Raw genomic sequence first — 23,601 nt, forward strand, 5'->3', positions numbered from 1 at the left:
GGAAACTGAAAGGAAAGGCATGATATGTCATGCCTTGAACTTTTTACAGAAACTGTAAATTTTAGTGTTTTGCCGAAATGTCCCTGTTCTGCTGTAAAGTACAAATATTACCTCATAAACTTACTTTTAAAAGAAAGTTGCCGGATTCTGCCTATGATTAATATTCGAAGTGCCGTCCACAAATTTGACACTGAACTTAATAAACACAGGCTTCTGTTCAAATTACCGCAGCAGACCCAGCTCTCCTCGGTATGAATATTTCCTACAGTATAAAGTGATGTTCACCATTGATTATTCTTTTCAGTGTATAGTCACCATCCAGGGACACCTGGTCAGCGCCTGAAGCTGTGACTGTTATTTGCTATATCTGTCACTGTCTCACCAGACTATACGGCAGGGAGAAAAGAAAGCTGCCGGCGGAATTCTGCCTTACATTTATCATCATAAAGATTGAATGGCTGGCGCAGTTTCCCGAATGAAGTGCCATCTCCATTCCATGTCTGCCCTGTGAACATACCATCTTATCGTGTTATGCATCACATTTTCAATTCAGAGCATTACGAGCATTACCAATCCACGTTTACAACCCAAAGTCTGCATTGATCAATTAAATCAGATATAATTTCACTGTAGAGATATAAAAGGCATTTAATAAAATGCCATGGAGGAGAAACTCAACATTTCCATAATCTCTAAAACTGGCCAGGGTATCATATTTAAAAATGCAAATCACCAAAATCAAGATTCTGTTCATTATTTCTCTCCATAATTGGTGTGACTTCCAGTCAGGTAGAAGAAATTCATCTTCTAGTGAAAGTCATATGTTCAAATGTCACGACAAATATGCAATCTAATCTCTTTGTTTTCCTAAGTTCATTTAGTGATTAATTGTTCATTCGCTTTTGAGGAAATTTAATTTAGAAAGGACAAATTATTGGAATCATGTCTGTGTGTACATAAAGCATCTAACTGGCGTTGCTGAATTTGAGGGGCTAATAATATAAGAGTTTCTGAGACAAATGTGTTTTTGTGCAGGGGTTAAGAAAAAGCTCAACATATGCCTAATTTGAGTTTTTTTGTTATATTTAATTTTCATTTGTATATCTGTAATTTGGTTAGCAATATTGTTGGTGACTTAGAAGTTCATTTAACCAGATGGCAATTTTAGAAAATAAAAGTTGACTCAGACTGTGAGTTCTACTTGTGTCTTTTACTTCAATTTTAGAAATCATCAATGGCATTAAATTTAGCATGTCCTGCCCACAGAAGCTTTAACAGAAAATCAGTAATGTGTGCAGTGCAGATTTGATATCATTTCAGGAACACTTGACTGAAATAACAAAACAGAGAGACTAAACCTCTGGATAATGAATTCTACATCATGCTCAGGTTTGCATTTTGTAAACAGGGCTTTGACTTTTTTGTATTCCTACAGCATTTGAACTGGGCTTTGTACTTCAATGTCACAATTCAAAATTCTATAGAATATGCAGTAAATTTGCCAATATTTTATGTTACACATTCATGCTTGTAATTTCTGAGAAATAGCACTGAACTCATAGGTAACTTTAACTTGTATTTTTCAGCAGACATGATAATACTTGCGTACATCACATGTTTTGTTAGTGCATAATGTTAATATTTATGTAGTTCAACATGGAAAAAGCTCTATTTAGAGCAGGATTTGCTCATTCCATTCAAAACACCTGACATCACTTCCTGGTGATGCTCTTAAAGGTCAACATATCTATCTCTCATTAATATGGTATTATGTTTTTTCTGTTTCTTTTATTGACCTTGCACAGTAGTGTAGATCTCTAGTTATTTGTGAATCTTTTCTGCTCTCCAATATATTCTTGAAAATCAGGAAAGTACCACATATTAAAATGATCATGTTTTCCATAGATTTCAATAGTTGTGGTACCGGTACATCCCCCTATCATACAGTAGCCTGTGCCATCAATACTACCTCATGTGCTGGGATTATCTCTATGCTTTTTTAAAATCCTTGATTTAATAGACAATGATGAATCATTTGGGGGAAGCTTTAGAGGTCAATGGTTTGGCCATTGCCAATTTTATTAATTGCAGTATAACTTCAGCAAAAATATAAAAAAGATGTACTGAAATATTCAGAGCAAAAGATTTCTTCTGTTCAGGTTACGGGTATGGTTCTATGCAGTGTAGTTTCAAACTATTAATACACAAACATTGAAAAACACTGGATACATGAAGATTAATACCTCTAATGACTGAGTACTATTCTTGATACCATAAACGTAATATTTTTGGAAGCTAACCAGTTGGGGCGTTCCACAATTTACAACAAAGTGGCACATATTTTTTTATGGATTATATAACCTACAATTTCCGAAAGCATTTGAGCAAAGATTTTTACAACCAACCTTCTAAAGTGCAACCATATTTTTTAGCCGCGGGCTGTACCATCAAATATGGAAAAAGCTCATCATTTTTAATAGTGCCTGGGACTCTCCGTTGTTGCCTTCAGTCAGTTTTATGATGTAACTGTCACCCTTTCAATTTCAAATGGTTGAATAGATGTGTGACACCTGTAACATTTGAGCAAACTAACAGTACAGAGAGATTAGACCTCGATGATTATATCCATGAACACAAACAATCAGTGTTACATTTTAATGCGGGAGATCTTTCAATATTTAAAATGAGAAATGAGGTTCAGATTTCCAGAAGATAAAAAAATGAGCAGGCTGTGTATTTACCCATGAACAAAAGAAAAATGCTAAGTTAAGTTTTTTCTGGTGAGGTTCTATGCATTCTAACAACAGGTTGTGTTCTTTATTTTATTGTTGCACTCAAGCAAAGAAGTGGAAAAGTTTGCTATCCAGGGTCACATTTGTGAAGAGTATCCCAGTACACACAGTTCAAGGAGGATTTTGCGAAACACTGTAATACTGCAGCTCATCATGTCCGTCCATTTTTATGCTTTTTTAATACTTTAAACAATTTGCACAAGTCACCACTCAGCTCCAACTTCCAACCAGAATGATTGCAGCCATTTTTGCCAAAGTTTGTTTTTTCATACATCATGGATGAACTTGAACTTGTCCAAGAGGCTCAGTAATTTAACTTTTGTAAATTGTATTTCCAGTCATGAGGTCAAATAATATTGTTTTCAACTATTACCGTCTACTGTAAAAGTTGTTGACAAGCCAAATACTGAGTGTTACACCAAAAGTGCAGAGAGGATATACAACTCTATATAATCTCGGACAAAATTGATTCATTGCAGCAAGAATTCATATTTGGCTGACATCTTGTGTTCATGTATTAAATGAGAGAACAGAAAGGAAGAGCCACCAAGAATATCTTCTCAAGTCAAATATGCTGCGAGTGGCTTGATGTGTGTACAGGAATGAGTGTCCCATGTTTTGCCAAATTTTAACCTGGGAATGAGACCATCAGTGGGCTATTTTTAGGGGAACTAAATCACTGACAATAAAAAAGGTATGACCAAATCTGTAACATCGTAGATTATTATAACAGATCTTACCGCGTTCAACATAAGCCTATTTGACAGAAACCTGACCTAGGGGTTGTTTACCGAGTTGTTGCTCATTGCATCAATCCATGAAATCTTGAAGACATCTGTAATCTCATTGGTCTATAGGCGATTTCATCTGTTTTATAAACACACGGTGATCAATGAAGCTTCAAGCTGAAACGATGGAAGTTTGCAGTTTTGATGGTTTGCCATAATCATATAAATCGTATAAACCTTCTGCCTTCAGTGCTGATTGTTTCGCCATTTCCCCAGAGAGGTCCGTCAAGTTAACATACTGCACATATAAAATTGTATATAATCTCAATTCCTCTCATGTAGCAACCAGGGGATTCAGCTTTAAAAACCAAATATGATTTGTATCGTCAGTCCAACATTGTTTGTTGTAGAGTATCCAATTTGCCCGAGGTGAAAATTACTTGGCGTGACAGCTTTGGACGTTTGGGGACACCCTCACAGCATGAAGTTATGCAGAGTCAAATTCCTTCTAAATTTCACTGGACAAGATGTCAAACTGAAATTTCATAACACATAATCATAATCATAACACATATCACAGTATATCCATTTAGTTCTCGAAGGTCTCCCTGGAAAGGGAAAACAGAAACACTGTTGAGAAACAGTGAGAAAAGCCAATTATACACTTTTCTTAAAACACAGAACAGTTTTTCGTTTACTCTCTGCTTGACTGACTGGAGGTGCCACATGCACTCAAATATTCGCTTTCTGTTAATGAACAGTAGTGCTGTATGTCCACTTTTTCTTGCCAGTTAAGAGATTTTTTGAAATTACTCAAAAAGAAAAGCCTGATCAGAGTACTTTTAGTACCATTTGTGAAAACATTTAGTGGAAAAAAAGAGTGATTTTATGACCTTTGCAGATACTGATTCACCTCTTGAACTGTGAGTGTCAGACCGCCAGTTAACCCACTTGACAAAATTTAAGTTAATTGTACAGACATTTAACCTTTTCTGGAGTGCAAGAATTAAGATGGATGGCTGGAACATCATTAGCATGTTGCTTGTAGATGTAATTTCCTTTTTGGACTGCTGGGTTCTAGCAAATCTTGAGCCGGATAAATCATCGTAAGCTGGGCGGGATAGATATTTGCAAGTGATTTGCCTGCCACGTAAACTAATCATGATACCGTACTGTTTCAGATGTTGTCTGTTTAGATGGACATTATCTGCCAGTTGATATAAATCTGCGAGATTTTGTTCAAGTGTCACGTAGTGCAAATTTGAATTCAAACTGTACATAGCATATGAAGTATTATCAGAAATCAAGGCTGTGGAACAAATAGAAAAAGCAGCAATTGCTCACTATAAACTCAGAAAAGTGATTACATTCGCAATTACAATGAACAAAATTAGAATTGTATTTGGGATAATTGTCTTTGTGGCAACATGTTCAGTGAGTCCAGTTGCATTTCAATTGTATGTCAAATAGTGTGGTACCGTTCATTCCTATACATTTCATAACCAAGTCCACTTACAAACAAAATGGAAATGAATCGTTTAGAAAATTGATAATTACGTGGGATCATTTAGTGTGTATCTGCTGTTTAAGCGTGAATTTTGAAAAACCAAGTTTGCGGAATAGCTTTTAAGGTAGTGCATCTATCAGCCACCCACTACAATATGTGTACTTTGGGGATACTATTATCTGTACTAATTTAAAAGTCGGTCATTTTGGTCTCTTTTCCTGAAGCTCACCATGGGTCAAATGTCACCTGTATGTCAGTCTGTTGGTACCATCCATTTGTCTGCATGGTCTGTACTTCGGTTCGCCCATTTCTCCATCCACACATCGTTAGACAAAATTTGTGGAGGCGATAATTCACAAATTACCAAACCAGCAATGACCAATTAGGATGTGGAGGCTGTGTTGAGGATTGTCTTGATCAGAGTTGAGTATCGTAAATATTATGTTTTTATGAACCAGGCCATTAATCCTATAGGTGTCAGATTTGTTTGTTAGGTTCCTAGACTAGACCCCTTTAATATTTGATGTTGAAATTTGCATGTTGAATTTTTTTGGCCTATATTATCATTTTTCTTAAAATATCTCAGCAACCAATCCTTTGGTATCTTTCAATTGTATTTTTTTAGTTTTATAGGGATTACTCGTTTCACATTTGTTCAAGATATGATCTTTGCATCTTCAATTTTTAGGTCTAATTTTATCAAAATATTCTCCTCTTTGAGACCATTAGCCTGACAGCTTTCGAGATTAGTTTTGCGGGTAAAAAGGGACAAAGTCATTTAGTATTTCAACCATTACAAAATGTGTTTATTTAGGTTGTTGAGGGTAAATTAAGTCAAAGTCAAACCATCTATAGGGAACATCATTCTAGTTTGCTGCAATATCTACATTCAGGTTTGTCCTTTGGACTCTGTCATCTTTTAACAGTCTATTTTATGATATATTTTGTCAAAAAATAATCAGAACATAATAAGGACAGCTGTTCCAGTTGTATTCATTTGATTGTCAGGAACCATTTATTGTGTTGTGAGTTCAAGGGCAAAGATACATGTATGATTGCTAAATGTACCATGGAGTTCCATATGTTTGTAATTAAATTGTAATTATTAAATGAAGTAGCAATTCCAGGTATCTCTTTTCTCAAGTAGCATTAACGATACCCAAGTGATTAGAGAGTCTTGCAGATGAAGATACAAGCTTCATTTTCTTCCCCACCTACGTATGTTCTGTGCCACATTTTAATTTATAGCAGTGTAATCCCATTGGGTATTGATATCCTTCAGAGATTATAATGCAACAGAGCTGGTTCTATGATGAGTGTGTATGTTATTCAAATCAGCCAAACCCAAGTCATAGGTGTTGGAGATTGAAACAAAATGCGTCCGCACCAATGACAATCAATCATGTAGAAGTACCAGCAACAACAGCAGCCAATAAATCAAAACGGCAGTTAATTCCAGTTCGCTCAAAGCCTCTGAGAAAGCCATCGATCAATTCATAAAGTGCATTATTGGAAAGAATGATAGTTCTGTATTGGTCTAAAAATAGCTGCAATGTTTTCACCTTCTGATGTTCTGATAGAAACGCTGGTATGGAAGTCAAATTTCCATTACAAAGCATGTTAGGGAACTCATTGACCATGAAAAGGTAATATCGTGCATTCTAAAAATCTGAAATGATCTACAAAAGTGGTGTTCTTTGAGTATGAATGTTTCAACATATAAAAATTCACTGCATCCTGCAAGAATCTATGCAGTGTACCATCTGATCCTGTCCAGACTCCCAGAATGCAACTTATGCAGAGCTGCTGCAAAAATTGACCTCCCTTTAAACTCATGGTTTCACCCATGCATGTATCAAGTTAACTTATTCAACAGAAGCATAATGGTAGATCATACAACATTTTAGGAGGTGAGACTTTACATTAAAAGAAGGGAAATGATGATTACAAGTTGTTAACATACCAGCGGCACAGTTCAAGATTCATCAAGCTTGTACATTACTGTTCCCACCATGCTGAGCATAACTAATCTTGTACTCTTTTTTGCTTGTTTTACAGTAACTGTTGTTTGTCAGTATCAATGCAGACAGTTTACCTTAGTGGCGCTGTATCTTTCGTATAGTGTAACTGGACCTTTCCACTGCAAGTTCAACCTGAATTACCACAGATTGCCAGTCGAAGAAATTGATTGAGAAATACTCCCTGATATATGGAAAGCCATCTTACCACCATTTGATACAACAGGTAAAAACTGCAGATTTTTGTTTGCTGTTTTGTTTTGTTTATTTTTCTGTGCTTTTGTTTGTCATATTCCATACATCATTTACGTTTAATTATTAGAGATTACAGAGTTTGGCTGTGTGTTCACCTTTTCTGTTACCTTTTATACTCTTGCAATGCGCTAGGTCAGTGAACTCCAAGAGCGAGATAAGGAAGCGGCAAGACCACCGTGGGAGTTATTTCACTTAGAAGCTGTGGCCTTCCTGTGCCTTGTTTGCTTGTCCTCAACAACCTCTACAGTTCTGATATTTATTGTAATGGAATTTCAACTCCACTTTAATTCCGCAGCAATTCAGAAATGAAATTAAGTGATTGAAAATCAAGACGTATGATTTATTTTGTACTCACAGTAATAACACATTTTATACCATTGCATACATTTGGCTCTCATTGAAAATAACTTAAAGGGCCTATGACATGAAAATTCAAGCCTTTTCTGACCATTCATGCTGAAGCATAATCAATTTATGATCGACTTGTCGAATTTCTTTGCCATCAGAGCATTTTGTGTCCATGAAAATCGCATTTTAAGATGCGGTATCGACCATCAGCTTGTAATTGTTCCGCAAAAAAGCTGCCGCCATGTTGTTACGTCATCAAAGGTGTACAGTTAGCCCGCTGGCCCGTACCGGGCGTACAAAGCAATGGCGTCTGCTACACCTGATGCAGATTCCGATTGTGTCAGCGAGCACAGCATTGATCTAAGCGACGTTTCCGAAACTATTGAGGAAAATTGCGACAGTAATAACTTCAGAGTTAACACAACAGATGGACAGCAAATTGTACCATATCGATTCGAGCCATATAGCCAGGCATCCGATGAAGACAGCGACGGGCCAGACCCGGAAGTTGTCAATGACGATGTCAATTGTGTGGTCGATATCGGTCGATTACAAAATACTGAATGGTAAGAATCACACTTGTGTAACATTTTTTGTGACTGAAAATAGTACTTTGAATTATCCTGATATTGGGATTAATACTTTAGTGTTGCATAGCCAATGAAGCAGGTAGGAAATGACCAAAAGCCGAGCGGACTCTCTGTAGAATTACTGCTGTTATGATCGTAACATCAAACCACGGTTACTGACTCTACTCACGGAGCTATAGCTCAATGTCAACTCCACCGTTTAGTAAACTGGCCTGTTTTTGTTTTAATCCTTGTCTTGATAAATATTTGGGACAAAGGCATGTTAGCGAGTAGTTCACACGACGGCCAGTAGGTATCAAGAGGCGACTCCCGTAATCTTTATGGAACGGTAATCATGGACAACGGTATATGGAGAGGACAACGAATGGATGTAAACAACCTGACCCGGACAGCGAAAAAAAGACGACTGCCGTCTCTAACCATAGACAGTAAAGAGACGTTTCTCTACTGTCTATGCCCTAACCGAAATAAAAACAAATGTCTAAAATATCAAGAAAAACAGCGTGAAAGGAAATTTAGCCGTCAAATGTTTGCCAAGACCCATAACTAACACTTTGTTGAATATTATTGCACTTATATTTTGGGTTCGAAGTATCGTCGCCATTTTCGAAAGACGGTGGCTAATGCAATATAACGGTCGCGGAATCGATCGCCTTTTTCTTTAAAGCAAAATGAAATGAACTCATAAAACGTGGCATCCAGTAAGTTTCAAACATCCTTCAGAAGATCAGTGGTATCGGCAACGTCAATTTAGATGATCCGTTCATTATTGTCATGCGTTTGAAAAAAAGTCAGACAATGTGAAAGAACAAAAATTGTGGAGCTCGACATCGTCGGCAATAACATACGTGACAGTCGTAGATAGGGTCGAAAATAATTTAATTTTCAAACAAAGCAATCAAAAAGACAAACTACATGTTCAATTCTAAGATGTTCAGTTTCACAACTACGCACCGAAATTTGAATGGGTCGGAATAAACAGTACCTATACTGACTCGGGATGCATTAGTACATGTCGGCCGTCATAACATACAGACGTGGCAGAGGGACTGTGATACAACTGTCGATTTTCGCCAACATTATTTCGTATAATTATAGAAACTACCTACTCCTCTTTTATGTTTACATGTTCGTCCGGGAAGCATGGCTTTTAGAACGTAGATCTCTCCCTAAAATGCGAACAATTTGCGAAAAAAACTCATTTCAGGGCACTAAAGTCAGAGCAAAATACAACCACGCACTGCCAGAACGCTATGACGTCATAGGCTTCAATGGGCATCCCAGAGCTAGAGGTCAAAATCCTCAATCACACCTTTGAACAATAGTTGAAAGTAGATTGAAGTAGAGTAACTCATGGATCTATTTTTGTACATCAATGAGTAACAGTGATTTAAAATATTTTACAATCGAAATTTCCAACCCAGAAAATGTTTATAAGTCAACTTCCACATCCTATAATGTAGTATTACCAAATGTGAATGTCCTTTGAGCTCAAGATTTCAGGATTTCAATCAAATGAAGGGGGATGACATTCACCGTGTGCTCTTATATATATATATATATATATATATATATATATATATATATATATATGTATATATATATTGTGCTGTTCACAGTTTACGTCAGTGTTCTCTCATCAATATGTTGAAATAGATTTTGATATTGTTTTTGAAAATTACAGATGCAAAAACGATGAAAACTCATCTGTGTAGGCGACTGATATTGTAAGTTATTACAGCAGTACTAAAAGGCATATTCACGACTTTTGAGTACAAGCTGCAAAAACTGCCATGCATGCAATGCAAAATTTATCTGCATTTCTAGCAGCAGTGTCTGATGTCCGCATACAGCTATATTTATTGACAAACCTGTAACCGTGAACAGTTCTATTCAAAAACTGCTTTTCAAAATAAAAAATAATTTGTATTACGTAGTACATTCTGGTGTTTATTTTCATTTTGTCCTTAGGGCAGTATGCTCTCATACCTATTTTTCTGGTTTCTGCACATTATTCAACCCAATTAATGGGGCCAGGGTGTTATGAATTTTTTTTCCATGTACTTTGTGAAACTGACACTTTGTGTCTGCAATCACATATTTCACATTACCATAACAAAGCTTTTGGACTTCTAAATATGAAATTTTATACATTGAAAGGGGAAACATACAATCTGCAGAGCAAAGAAAACGACTCATCCCAAACACAAAGAAAAAATGCATTGACACATCTATAACAGTAAAAAAGGAGCCAACATTGTTCGCAAGTAGCATGTATAGCAGCTTTATTTGGAAAAATAATCGACTGAATGAACTGGTGCTTGAGTTTCAGAAAACAGGGGCCCAGTCTACTTTGGGCCAGATTATCTTGACACAACAATGATAGCCCAATCAACTTATTCTAGAGAGGTCACTCGTAAACTTTGATGGCTTGGCTTTATAAAATCATATTACTTGAAAATCATGCACGATGGAATATACATTTTATTAATTGGCACTAGATGTAAAATATTGATAAAAAATTAAATGCGATTTACTTTCATTTTGAGTAATAAAAAACTAATCAAGTCATGATAGGCAGCAAGTTATCTGTAGATCTTATTTGTTGTGACAAATTGAAAGTCTACTGTCTGTGACTGGAAATAGTATCACAAAATGCACTAAAATGCAACCTAATCTATTTTTTATTAAAAAAATAGTAATAAATAACAATTCTATCATCCTGCAAAAGTCATTGACATACATTGTTAGTTTCCATATTCTATGACTCTTCAGATCTGAATATTTTGTTGAATCAGCACTTAGTGCAGTATGAGATAACATTTTATCACAGAATGAACATTTGTAAGTAGAACAGCATTACGGTTGACATTTGAAACAAAAATGGTGAAAACATTATGAAAAATACTGTCAAGGACAGTGTGCTTACATTGTGTTTGAATTGGTCCATTCAAGAAATATTTCAATCAGTAAAAAAGAAAGACAAAAGCAAATAAAGTCAATTTTAGGAACATCAATATAAACTTCTATAGCAATAGGAAAAGCAGATCCTACATACATTAGCAAATCTCAATAAAAACCTCAGCCAGGGAAGGCTTGACAAAAAGAAAAGAAGAGAGTGGGAAAAAAAAATAATAATGCTACCTCTTCAGTCTTCTAGACCCCCCTGGATATCAAATGTTCAACCTCTTGATGTTCAACCTCTTGGTATAGACCATTTGCATAAAAAGATAAATTAACGACCAGATGGCAGGAAATGTAAGATACATCTATTTACAAACTTGGGGATTTTTTAACTAATGCTATCAGTGCTATCATTTCAATGTAAACAGCACTCAGGTTAGTTACAGCACGGAGGGGTAGAGTAACCGTGGTTACAGACAGTGAAATGCTCTCTACTGTTGGGGTGATTATGACATCTGGAATTACCCTGGATCCAAATTTCTTATCAGTTATTGTGTGTCTTACATGGAAAAGCTGCAATAATTGGTTAACTATGAAAAATTCACCTCAGCTTTGTTTTCTGGATCAAATTTCACCACAAATTGATACTAAATATGGCAAAATTATGTTCACAGCCTTTGAAATTGTCTCACAAAATATCCTGGGTTGGTATAGGTCATTTCAGGTCACATGCTGAGAAAATTACCTAAAATATACAAATTTAGGGTTTTCCATACACTTTGAGCAGAAGATTTACGGATTAACATCCCTCTGGACTTCTATACCAAATTACAAAGCTATAAGACAAGTTTTTGAGAATCTTTTTCCTCGCTAAAAAATGACAAAATTGTCTTAAATACAAATTTGCATATTTCGGGACAATTTCCACATACATACAGATGCCACAGACTTCAGCTTATACGATAACCTCATATTGGTATAGCTAAATGTGAGCTAAACATTGGCATTACTGGCCCTTTGATTCCAGGTGCACCTGCAATAACTGTGGTAACATGCCAACAGTAAATGAATGTGTATGTTGTGGTGAAATAGACGTGTTGCAATTGGAAAAGGAGATGCATGGTAATTTGACCTGCATTGTTAACCACCCAGGCTTCACAAATTGTTGTTTAGATGAGTTTGTGCTGAGGGTGGCTAACTTTGCTTATATTGACCATCATGGCCACCATCGTAGATCACAAGCAAAGCAGCATGAGTAAGTACCAACGGCATATCATATTTACAAACTGGAAAACTTAATATATCGATAGTAGATACCTGTCTTTGCTATCTGACATCGACCTTACTTAGTAAAATTAAAATTGCCCTTTTATGAATAAATATGGTATTACTATTGATGTGACATCAATGACATCAACTGGGAACATTCAGAGTTGTAATGTATGTTGCAAGGGATTATCATATGATATTTACACATCTCACAGTGATCACACCATTCACCAGACTCACATCAATTTGATATTTCTCTTCAGAATTTTAACTTCTACACCCATTGATCCATCACTGACAAAGGTGTGTATATCAAAACATTCCATACAATTATTTTCACCTATACACAAAAAATCTTTCAAAGAACTGGTCTGAAATATAGACAAGTCTCTTGGAATTAACATTCACAATTACATCACTAGGCAATATTACCATTTTCATATTACTGACAAAAGAATGATGCTTGTCGGTAGAAACATTTTTCACAGAGGTCCTCAACTATGGAACACCTTTCAAATGGGTCACGCGTCAGAATGCATTGCCAGGAAATTTACTCACTGGATAACAATTTCAAGTGAAAACAAAAGACACCTTCATAACCTTCCTACAGACTAGAACAAACTCGATCATTAGAATCGAGTCCCCACCTTTAAATAACACACTCCACAAACATCTCAGTGTGCAGTACACAGCAGTAAAAAACTGTCAAGGACAGTGTGCTTATATTTGGTTTGAATTGGTCTATCAAGAAGTATTTAAACCAGAAAAACAAGAATGATAAAAGTAAATAAGGTCTGAAACTTTAGGTAATGGAGGTCAACTTCAGCAACATGCATAGCAGAGTTTGAGCAGGTCTGCCAATATGTAAAATTTCATGAACAATGACAGGAAATGATTCATAAGAAATGATTCAAAAGCTGTTTCAGTCACTGCAGTCACTCCCAACACATAATAGGTATATTGCATACAAATACATGTAAGTTAAAGATCATAAAAGTTCTGATTCAGATGTATAGGCTTTTCATTTAATAACCACCAATCCTGCATATTAGCAAGATTTTTCTTACCTCATTTGCATATTTCTGACACTGACATGTTCATTTGAACATCAAATCTCAACCCCTGGGTCTACCTGTACACCAAATACTAAGCTTTTGTATTGGATGGACACCCACCCATCCATCCATCCATACATATATACATACAGATGCCACTGACTCGCCATATAGGCTCTTTTTGGTAAACATACATATATACATACATATATATATATATATATATATATATATATATATATATATATATACACACACACACACAACGGAATGAGCTAAAAAGATGCAAAAGCACTGATAAAAACTGAAAATATCAAGGATAGCATCTCAGGAGTGATGTGGTCATATTTGCTTATATATATGCAACCAGATGGGCTGCGGCATTCTGAACAGACTGCAGATGACCTAGTTGGTCATTTTTAGAACCATAGAACAGACTGTTACAATACTCAAGTCTAAATGTAGCAAATGCATGGATGGTTTCTCAGTAGCAGGCTTGTCGAGTACATTACACATTTTACCTATTTTGACAAAGAGAAATATGCATTCCTACATAGATGACTGATATGATCACACATTACCCCATCCCTGTTGACAATAACACCAAGATTCTGAATGTCACCTGTTCCAATTTTGCCACAGTTACCATGGAAAGAGAAAATCTAACCAATCACAGATTTTAAGCGGGTGGCCGCTTTTTAAAAACAGCACCCTCACATGGGCATTTTGAATACCAAGGAATGCTCCTTTGACCATATATGGGCATATTTAGATTACATGTGACTGTATACCTTTAGGGTAACAAATCCTCAAGCTATTCAGTTATGCTAAATTACTTTTAAGCATAGTGAAAAATGAGCAACAATGACAACAAATACTTACAGTTTGATAACCAAAATATCAAAGCTTTCCCAAGAAATATAGATTATGCTGTTTTCTCATTTTGAATTTGACAGAGATTATGTTGTTTGAAAGGAGCTGGATCTTATTCTGGATCTTTAAGCTTTAGCATGAATATTAACATGTACATACATTCATATATTGTGCTCTCCCTGGCATTTCGAAATTGTTAGTAAATTTACGAATTCGGTTCAAAAAATATTAGTAAGCACAAATTACGTAATGTTGAGCCGTAGCTGCAATGCCTTGGTCGACTGAGCCTGTTTCGACTATGATGTAAACTTGTACTTTTTCAACTGAGGTTGATAAATGCATTGAACAGTAAGCAATGCCAAGATCCATGGCTCCAAATAAGTTTACATCCATTTACCAAGCACATGGTGCAATTACACTATCGAGTGAAGTTGACCGTCACATACTTGCACAAAGAGAATTGCAACCTCTGTTAAGGGCATACCACTTTACGGCACATATAGAAAAAGTGAGTTCACTCCACGTACGTCAGAGAGAACATGTAGCACAACTCTATTTTACGAATTTTTTTGTTTTACAACAGCAAGGATGATTATTTTGCGATGTCAGGCAGATTTTCAAGGGTTTTCAGAAAAAAAAATTCTGAGAGTTGAAGGACTTACAATGATTGTAGGCGTGTACAGACCTAATGAAATACGTTTTCAAGCTTGAATTGTCCAGAGCTAATTAATTAATTCAACCGCTGAATTCATAATCTTGACTGAAAATCAGGCTTCAAAAATAACAAAATTGTTCGTAAATGGCCGATCAGGCATTTATTTTTTTTTCGTAAATTTTCATCTTTGTTCGTAATTTACGAACGTTACGAGCGACAGCGAGAGCACAGATATACCTATTCACCATTTAGTATATTATATTATGATGTCATCTATATTATAATGTCATTTCGATTTCAGGAGGTACAGGTACATAGCATACAGACAGTTTGTGAGGTTGTGCTGGGCCATCTTGGCAAAGAGATTAGAGTTGTGCTACCATCATGTGTTGTTACAAAGATTCGACAGACTTTCCCATCCGCAGACTATGTTGGATTTAGGTACGCCTGTCTCGAGGGTTAGGATGAGCAGCGAATCGCCTAATTGTTGCAGCTACTGCATCTTCTATTGTTGGCCGCTCAACACCATCACACAGGGGAGGTGGCTGTTCCTGTTCTGTCATGTTGCGTTCATTGACATGGACGTGGCACATGGCAATCACTTCTCTGAGTATCTCTGTGACATAATCTGAAATAAAAAGTTATCCATTAGCCCAGAAAGAAAAAATAAAAATCAGAATTGCTGCTTTAACTTTGCCCAATTTGAATTTTTTATTTCTGCAAATTCATACTTGTACAAGTTAGTTGTTATTCAAATGATGAATTCATAGTAATTGATGATGTAATACCACCATATCAAATGCTGAATTTACTGTTAAAAAAGTTGCTCAGTAACCAATTAACATGATTGTTGAAATAAAAATAAAGGTGTGCCACCTCATGCAGTGTATTGTATTATGTATTCAATTTTCATGAGATTGACTGCTTATTGCCATACATGACCCCACTTTCTGAGTGTATCATTGTATCCAATGATGCCATTTGAGTTTGCACCTTTAGGTAAATGGTCAAAAATGCCTGAAAAAACATTTATGGACTTCAAGTCATTGTTGATGAGTTTTCCACTGAACCAGAAGTATAATATCCCTACTGACAAACAATGACAAGGTTTTTAATGAGAGCTTTTAAAGTGTTTACCAAAAGATGGCTCTTCTAGTATCTTGCGCACTGTATAACCGCCTTTCTTCCATTTAGGAAATTGCAGTCGATATCGTGCCTCATCACCTTCTGTATGCTGTTGGTTGCGTCCAGCATTTTCATTGAAGTGTAATATGGCCAGCAGTGTCCTGGGAGTCACAAAATTATAATGTAGGCAGTTATGAAACAACAACTCTAATAGTGTTTTATCTGTGTACATAAACAACCAGACATTGTAGATGTCACAGTCCCCACAAGATCATGAAAAAAAATTTTAATAATGCAATGATTAGAACTCAAAATGAAGAATTTGATCATATCACAATAGCTGACCTACCATGTACCAGACAAACAATGAGCTCATGATAAGTACATGATATGATGCCATGCCTTTTTGTCTAAGTAAGAAATAATTCTGTCAAGGCATGCTGCTTAAACAGCTTTAGACATAGAATATTTAAAACAAAAAGGCTTTACCAGTAGGCTATATCAAATTTATTATGAAATAATCTAAATGCACATGTATGGCTTGGTAACCTGTCCTTGTGTCAAGCTTTACACTTGGATTCTGTCAAGGTGTGGCTATGTAATAGCACTGGATAGAGATCAATCGAGACAAAATGGTAACCACACAGCCATCTTTCACTAGATTGCAGTTTGAAAAAAATTCTAGCATGAAATGAGTGTAGTGACACAGAACATGGAACAATGGAACAATTTAACCAAACAGCTGCCAGTTGGCCCCGTTGAATTAGATCAGCAAACAAAATGAATTGCAATGTAAGCCAAGGTCTTGTCCTTATGCACAGTTTGAACGAATTCTGTTCGGGCAAATCTGATTTGGATGGGTGGACTGTCAAATACAAACAAGTATGTAAGTACCCAATCTATAAGTCCCAATTATGTATTTTGTTAGGCATGAACTACAAATACTATTACACACAGAGTAATAACTATAAATTCACCAATATGGCGAAATGAGTAGCAAAGTTGTGAGTCATTTAGCAACAGTAAAAGTGATTTGGCTGTTTATTTGACTGGTTCAAAGGCACTTTGAAAACACTTCTAAACATCAGGTGATCCTTTACATGAGCCTATTCTTGGCGTGAACATTATCACCGTTATCAGATAGAGTAGTCATTAAAGCCCGGCGCGACATGGACCGGGATCCGGATTAGTGCCAAGTTTGGGTGGGCGTTTTGGGGCATGGCTCTGCATAATGAGTCTGTTGGTAACGGTTGCTATCGTTTGCATTATCTCCATAATCTGTTTGCTCTCAAATCACGCTCAGACTACAGCCTTCGCAATACGCAAAAGAAAGAAGGAAAAAATATCAATTTCATCAAACAGGAGCTTGCTGAGTTGATCTACTTAAGTTTTTGCTGCATTTAGGGGTCATGTCATCGATTGAGAATAATTCGGCTACTGACCGCCATATCTACATACGGAATTGGCGCCGTAAGTAGTGAAATAATCATCAAGAATGTAATAAACATAAACATTAAAATAATCCGAAGCTGGCAATTTCGTATGTTGAAATCACAAATTATCGATCTGAACATTGACTGAGAAACACGGACAGGAAAATGGTAGGAAATAGGTGAACGACGCGACGTCATGACCGATTGCTAAAAAGAAAGTAAGTTCACTACATCAAGGAAGGATCGAGATTTCCATGAATCTCGCATACCACGATATCTGTATGTCGGCTACCCGGTTGCTTTTAGGGTGACCCCGGACAACTCGTCACGAGTTATGATTATTTTCAGAGCAATGGGATGAACCACGGACTGGGTTCATAGATATCTTCGTTATTGAAGAAATTAAAGTCCAACCTTTGTCGAAATCTTACGATTTAGTGCCAACTCGATGAGGCGATCTTGGACATACGTGAAAAATCCTCTTAGGCCTAAGCCTTTCAAACAAGATCATGTGATGACGCTCACTTGCTCACCTTGAACTGACATTGACAATGTTTTGATGTCTTACAAGCTTTGTTTAATTCCCATAACAGAAGTCCAAACGTTACTGGGGCAATCGGTATGTCAAAACCTTACCAACCCTCCGAACACGACATGTCATTGCCATGTGTGAGAACACGTGTACATGTACAAACCATACGGCCGTTTTCAGGGCTAGCATTTATATCAGCGTACGGCACCGGTACTTTCGACTGTAGATTTGGGGGGCTGTTTAAAAAAGTGGCTCTCTTTGACTGACTGTAATTAAATTGATCATGGAGGCTACCGCTATGCTTTGATGTATAATGTTTTCGATGTCATTGTAAACTATGGACTCTGCCTGCAGTTTTGCATAATACAGTGTACGCACTTTTCGCAAGAATACATCGTACCGATACCGACTCATCTCTTGCCAATCATCACATCCAAAAAGGGTTCACCTTCGCGCTGTCATTGCATTATAAACGCTTGTTAGTAAAATAGCTTATGACAACCACGAAGTTTTCATCCTAGTGTGCACGCCAATATACATGTAACTCTAAGCGTACACATGGTTTTTTAAATCGTAATTGTTCTCGTATGCACAGCAAATGTTTGACCAGTTTTACACCTCTGCGCGTCACTGAATGATTGACAATTGTTTGAATCACGGAACGACTGTTCCAAGGGGCCATTCTGTTACGAAAGCCCATTTCCTTTGTTACGAAAGCGATTTTCCCCTAATCGTCGTAATTTTAAAATGCTTTGCGAAACTTTGCGGATAACTGTATGGCCTACGTGTTTATGAAAGAGTCTATGTTTATGGTATGCCAATAATGTTTGTTTGAGAATCGCTTTGGCTGATTTTCATGGAGCGGTCTACCTTGCTGTTGCCAGTTATCACTCAAGCGCCATTATGAATTTTCGATGAGTTAGGGGTCTTTTATACCCCGCATCGGGTTTAAATCAGTTGGCAGAAACCTAGTTATTAGCTTCACACTGTGTTTAAAACCAGTCAAGTACAGATCAAATGACTTACAATCTTGCTACATCAATGTTTGTTTAACCAGTTATTTCACCATATTGATGGCCTTACAGATGGGGTGTTGGACTCTGTAACATATTTAAACATTTTGGGGACTGCAATTCAACCTTGTTTGTTTGAATACTACTGGTACTGGGAGTCTCATTAATATCCTATTGCTCAGTTTTATTTCTTGTCATACCTGCATGACTGTCCATGGTATGAGAAGCAATACATCTTCGGTGCAAACTGATTCAGCAAACTGTGGAAGGCCTCTAGGGAAGATGTTTGCTCCTGTCCTGACATTTGTCTGATATCTCGCAACAGTGCAGTGGATGTAAGAAGGCGTTCCAGTTTAACCATTGTCACAGAACCTGCATTGTGGATAAATTTAATTAATAGGACAGTTAAATTGCCAACGGTCACTCTGTAATTATATTTACACCCGCGCACAGACATCATATTCATTGTTAATTTACAAACATGACTTGCAGAGCCATCACTTCTCATAATGCTCCTTAAAGTTTAGTTTTGTTTTGAAATTCTGTAACTTGTTTGAAGTTGCAGATAAATTTGGTACTGTTTTTTCAAGATTTCATTAAACAAATTATAGCGATAGTAAAGGATTCACAATGCTAAGTAGTGGTTGCCATGGCAAATTTGTAAATAGCAAAAAACAAGTTTTTTTGGATGTGATTAAAAGTTAAAGTAAAATGATGTTGGGCAAAAAGAGAGTAATTTTTCCCTTTTAAACTATTGAATTTACATACCACATATCCTATTACTTACATGGCTGCAGCCATTGTTTTCTGGCTTCTCTGCCTTGCAAGCGTCCATGGAGACATGATGGAAAGAGTGCATCGTTGTGGGTATGAACATTAACCATGTGATTGAGAACAGAGACCCATTTCGCCAAGACAGTTGCTGGTTCTCCTGGAGGGGTAGACACTGCACACCAATACAAATGATTAATAATACTAGGTATCCACGGTTGTAACTCTCGACACTCTCTCTCATTGGCAATTGCTAGCAATTTCTTCTTCAGTCCTTTAATTAAAAAATAAAATCATTTTATTCCATAAGTGCAACAAGTGAAAGTACTGAGAGCAACAAAAACACATTATAAATACAAGGGCATAGTGAATGCTCACAATCTCTTCAGGGGATTTTGTTTTTCGTATTACATAAGTTCTATCACTCGTTTTGAAATGTAAATCCCAATAAACAAAGAAACAACTTTTGCAGAGTGATAGAACTTGTTTTGATACTTGTAATGATGTTTAGAAATATCACAACGTCATTGAATTGTGATTGGCTACCGTTTGTAAGCCCAGTTTTCATTGTCTTTGATGTCATTACTTTTTTACACATGACAGATCAAAGGGCACTTACTTTGCAGACTGACCATGTCAGCTATCTGAATGTTATCCGCCATGGTCAATGTGCAAAACAAGTACTCGGCAGTACCATTACCATAGCTCAGTACCTTTAAGCTCTAACACATTAGCAGTGCAGCTATAGCTGCAAGCAGAACTGCAATGGGACTTCAGACGCTTGTGGTGACAAGGTTATCATGGAAAAGTATGTATACAAAGTATTTCAAGTACCTTTAGCGATGTGCCAAACATCAAAGAGGTGTTCGACATTGGGCATGTTCTCTCGCAGCCACTTTCGGATCTGAACATGCCTGTCTGTCACAATCGTGCCAATGGTGAGGCCTTCTCCCTCCAAATCTGCCAGAGATCTAATCAGCCCTTCCTTTTCCATTCTAACTGCTCCACCAACCTCGTTGCTCTGTTTCAAATATAAAATTCACGTGTTACTGAAGGTTGTTGACATTGTTTACATAAAGATAATTTAATGCATCAGATAAAGCAAGTTATTTGGGTCAGTGTATTTGTTATTCATTGGCTGGCTTACAGACTGTATACATGCAGAGAGTGATGAATGGGAGGATTACGAAAATTGTTTGAGAACTACACTTAACATGTCTGTTGTTTCACAGGATTACTGAGTATACCCAAGAGGTAGCCCTGGGTTCCATATGTGGGGAGTTCAAAGCCGCATTTGTATACTGTGACGCTTCTATGGCCTCTCACATCGCTACTATGGTGCCACCCATAGAAAAAACCGCAAGCGAGCTGCAATATGCTGTGCTCACTTTCCATACACAGAAAACTACCTGAAATGATGTCGTTATAGTAATGTATACGGTTTAAAGTAAAAATAGGTAATTAGTATACATGTATGTATTTTTAATTTTCAAGCACTAGTACATCATTTCAGGCGCTCTTCAGAATTCTGTACGTGAACGCAGCATATTGCAGCGCGTTTGCCATTTTTTCTACAGGTGGCACCATGGCAGCAATGTGAGAGGCCATAGAGCGTCACAGTATACAAACATGGCCTTGAACTCCCCCCCCCCCCCCACTATGAACCCAAGGCAAGAGGCACATGGATTGGTTAAATAAAACAATTCACATGCAAATCCTTTTGCATAATTTACAGAGTGTACCATTTTCGAAGAAAACTCTGATATCAACCTGGCCTTTGAATAAATATCAAGTATACAGTTGCTTTATGAGGAGGGGCAAATCTTATAGGTGATTAAGACACACCCATGTGTATTTTAGATGGTGGATGCTTACCAAGAAATGAACGCAATATCTACCTCCGACTTTGTTGTCAGCTGATATTGAGTCCATTGCCTTGATAGGCTTTATGTATCTCACACGTTTGAAAACTTACCTGAACCAGTTGCATGTCGATGATTACATTGGCCACTAGTTCAATGACAGTGTACGAGCCAAACTTTGCAGAATGACCTGGGCTGTCAGATCGGCCATCACCACCAAGCACCAGGTCTCGTTGATCGGCCTGAAGAGATGCCAGGAGCCACGTCCTTTGTTCAGCCCATACATGCCTAATTGAAGGCAGCAACAACTGGGACTGGTGTCTAAAGAATGTTCTGGCTGTTATAGCAGCAACCCTCATGTGAGAAAAAATACGCAAAACTTTGCTGACCAGAGCACCAGAAGTCAATATAGCTGACGACAGCAAAATATTGCCAGCTGGTATATTGCCGACATATGGCTGGCTGTTCCACCCTGTTTTGTGTTGGCAAGCTGTACACTTCAATACCAGCAATAGCATTGTCCCCTTCAATGTCCGTGATTGTCTCATGTTAGCTTCACCACACCTTGGACAGTGGATCAGCCTGATCAATGAAAGCAAACATGACCAGAAAATGATATACTTCTGGTCATCATGTACAGACGGCGTACTGTCATCGGTCAACACACTGGAAACACTGGATACAGTGGTGTTGGACTCGCTGTCAGATGGGATGAAGTCATCATCATCACTTCGGTGATCAGCTGCATTCAATGGACTGGCAGGCTCATCACATCTGCACGATGACTGTTGTGCATCACAGGCTGTGTCAACAGATGAACCTACATGTACACTCTCTACAACGACTGGTACTGGCATTGCATCTGTCTGGACCCCAATTTCAGATGTTTTTACATTCTACGTAGTTTGAGTGCCTGTTGAACAGAAGTAAAAATGTTAAAACCGAGATTAAAATCAATATTTACCTGCACATTCAAATTTGTGACCCATGATCATACAAGGATAAAATTTACAATATTTTTGTAAAGTTGACTTTCATGTTTTTGACCTAAACTACAATTTCTCATGAATGGATTTTTAAAATAACGTCTACATTTGTGTATTTGTGTGTTTTTTTAGTCTGACTATTGTGTCTGTATTGATTTGGAATTAGTCTCAGTAATTTCCCAGTGAAGATTAATATAGTATCGTATTTTATTGTATTTACTGTAGCAAAGACAATTTGCTAGGACAGTTGCAACCTTTGTCAGTTTGCTACACAATTACGTGTACATGTACCTCTGCTAATTCATTTCCTTCCTACATAAACCTATATAACTTATATCCTAACACATTAATCTAAAACTTGCAAGATAGTGTCACATGAACAACCATCTTTAGTCTATGTACTACACTATTACATATACCTCTACTAATTCCCTTCCTTCTCATACTGACTTGTAGCCTAACACTTCTCCTAGTATTCGGTTGTCTGCTTGTCTGACTACATTGAGAGACCTATGTAAAAAAGTATAGCAATAATGGTAATACTTTTTGGGATATACTGCAATACATAAACAGTGTATATGTATGAAATGCATATAACAAGTTTAAAATTCTGCTATCGATTTTCTTATGTTGAACACCATCACAAGGGGTAACACAACTTACAAGTTTCCACAGCATCACTTTATGTCAACTTCTAAGGTAAGTAACACTCACCACAGTTGATGTAACCTTCCCAGACTCTTCCACTGCATCTTCTTCACCTTCATGTACCGGTAAAACATGTGCTTGGGTATTTGGTTTGAGTAACTCAGCAACTTCCTACAAAAAGTATGCGTGTATGTCAAATTCACATAACAGAACTCAAGTAAAATTATAGCATCTTTA

The 23,601-nt window shown here is 37.0% G+C and overlaps 2 protein-coding genes across 5 annotated transcripts in view; one reads left to right on the forward strand and one right to left on the reverse strand.

Moving 5' to 3' along the window:
- The window catches only part of LOC139145253 (membrane-associated phosphatidylinositol transfer protein 2-like), a 97,601-nt gene that overhangs the window by 21,897 nt on the left and 52,103 nt on the right, over positions 1–23,601 (forward strand). For 2 of the 4 annotated variants that reach the window (XM_070716284.1, XM_070716289.1), the window contains exon 2: positions 7,086–7,271. The gene's annotated coding sequence lies outside the window, so the exon portion shown is untranslated. Of the gene's footprint in view, positions 1–3,325; positions 3,487–5,433; positions 5,450–7,085; positions 7,272–23,601 lie in introns of those variants that run through there. The other 2 variants (XM_070716285.1, XM_070716286.1) reach the window with 2 other exon arrangements.
- Positions 10,507–22,602, reverse strand: LOC139145254 (uncharacterized). Its single transcript, XM_070716292.1, has 6 exons — positions 21,844–22,602; positions 20,703–20,889; positions 19,885–20,142; positions 19,298–19,469; positions 16,132–16,280; positions 10,507–15,622 (listed from the first exon to the last, which is right to left on the reverse strand). Exons 1-6 carry the CDS (start codon positions 22,585–22,587, stop codon positions 15,432–15,434), a joined length of 1,701 nt encoding a protein of 566 aa, XP_070572393.1. The 5' UTR covers positions 22,588–22,602; the 3' UTR covers positions 10,507–15,431.

The sequence above is a fragment of the Ptychodera flava genome, chromosome 12 (genome assembly GCF_041260155.1).
Source record: "Ptychodera flava strain L36383 chromosome 12, AS_Pfla_20210202, whole genome shotgun sequence".
NCBI classification, from domain to species: Eukaryota; Metazoa; Hemichordata; class Enteropneusta; family Ptychoderidae; genus Ptychodera; species Ptychodera flava.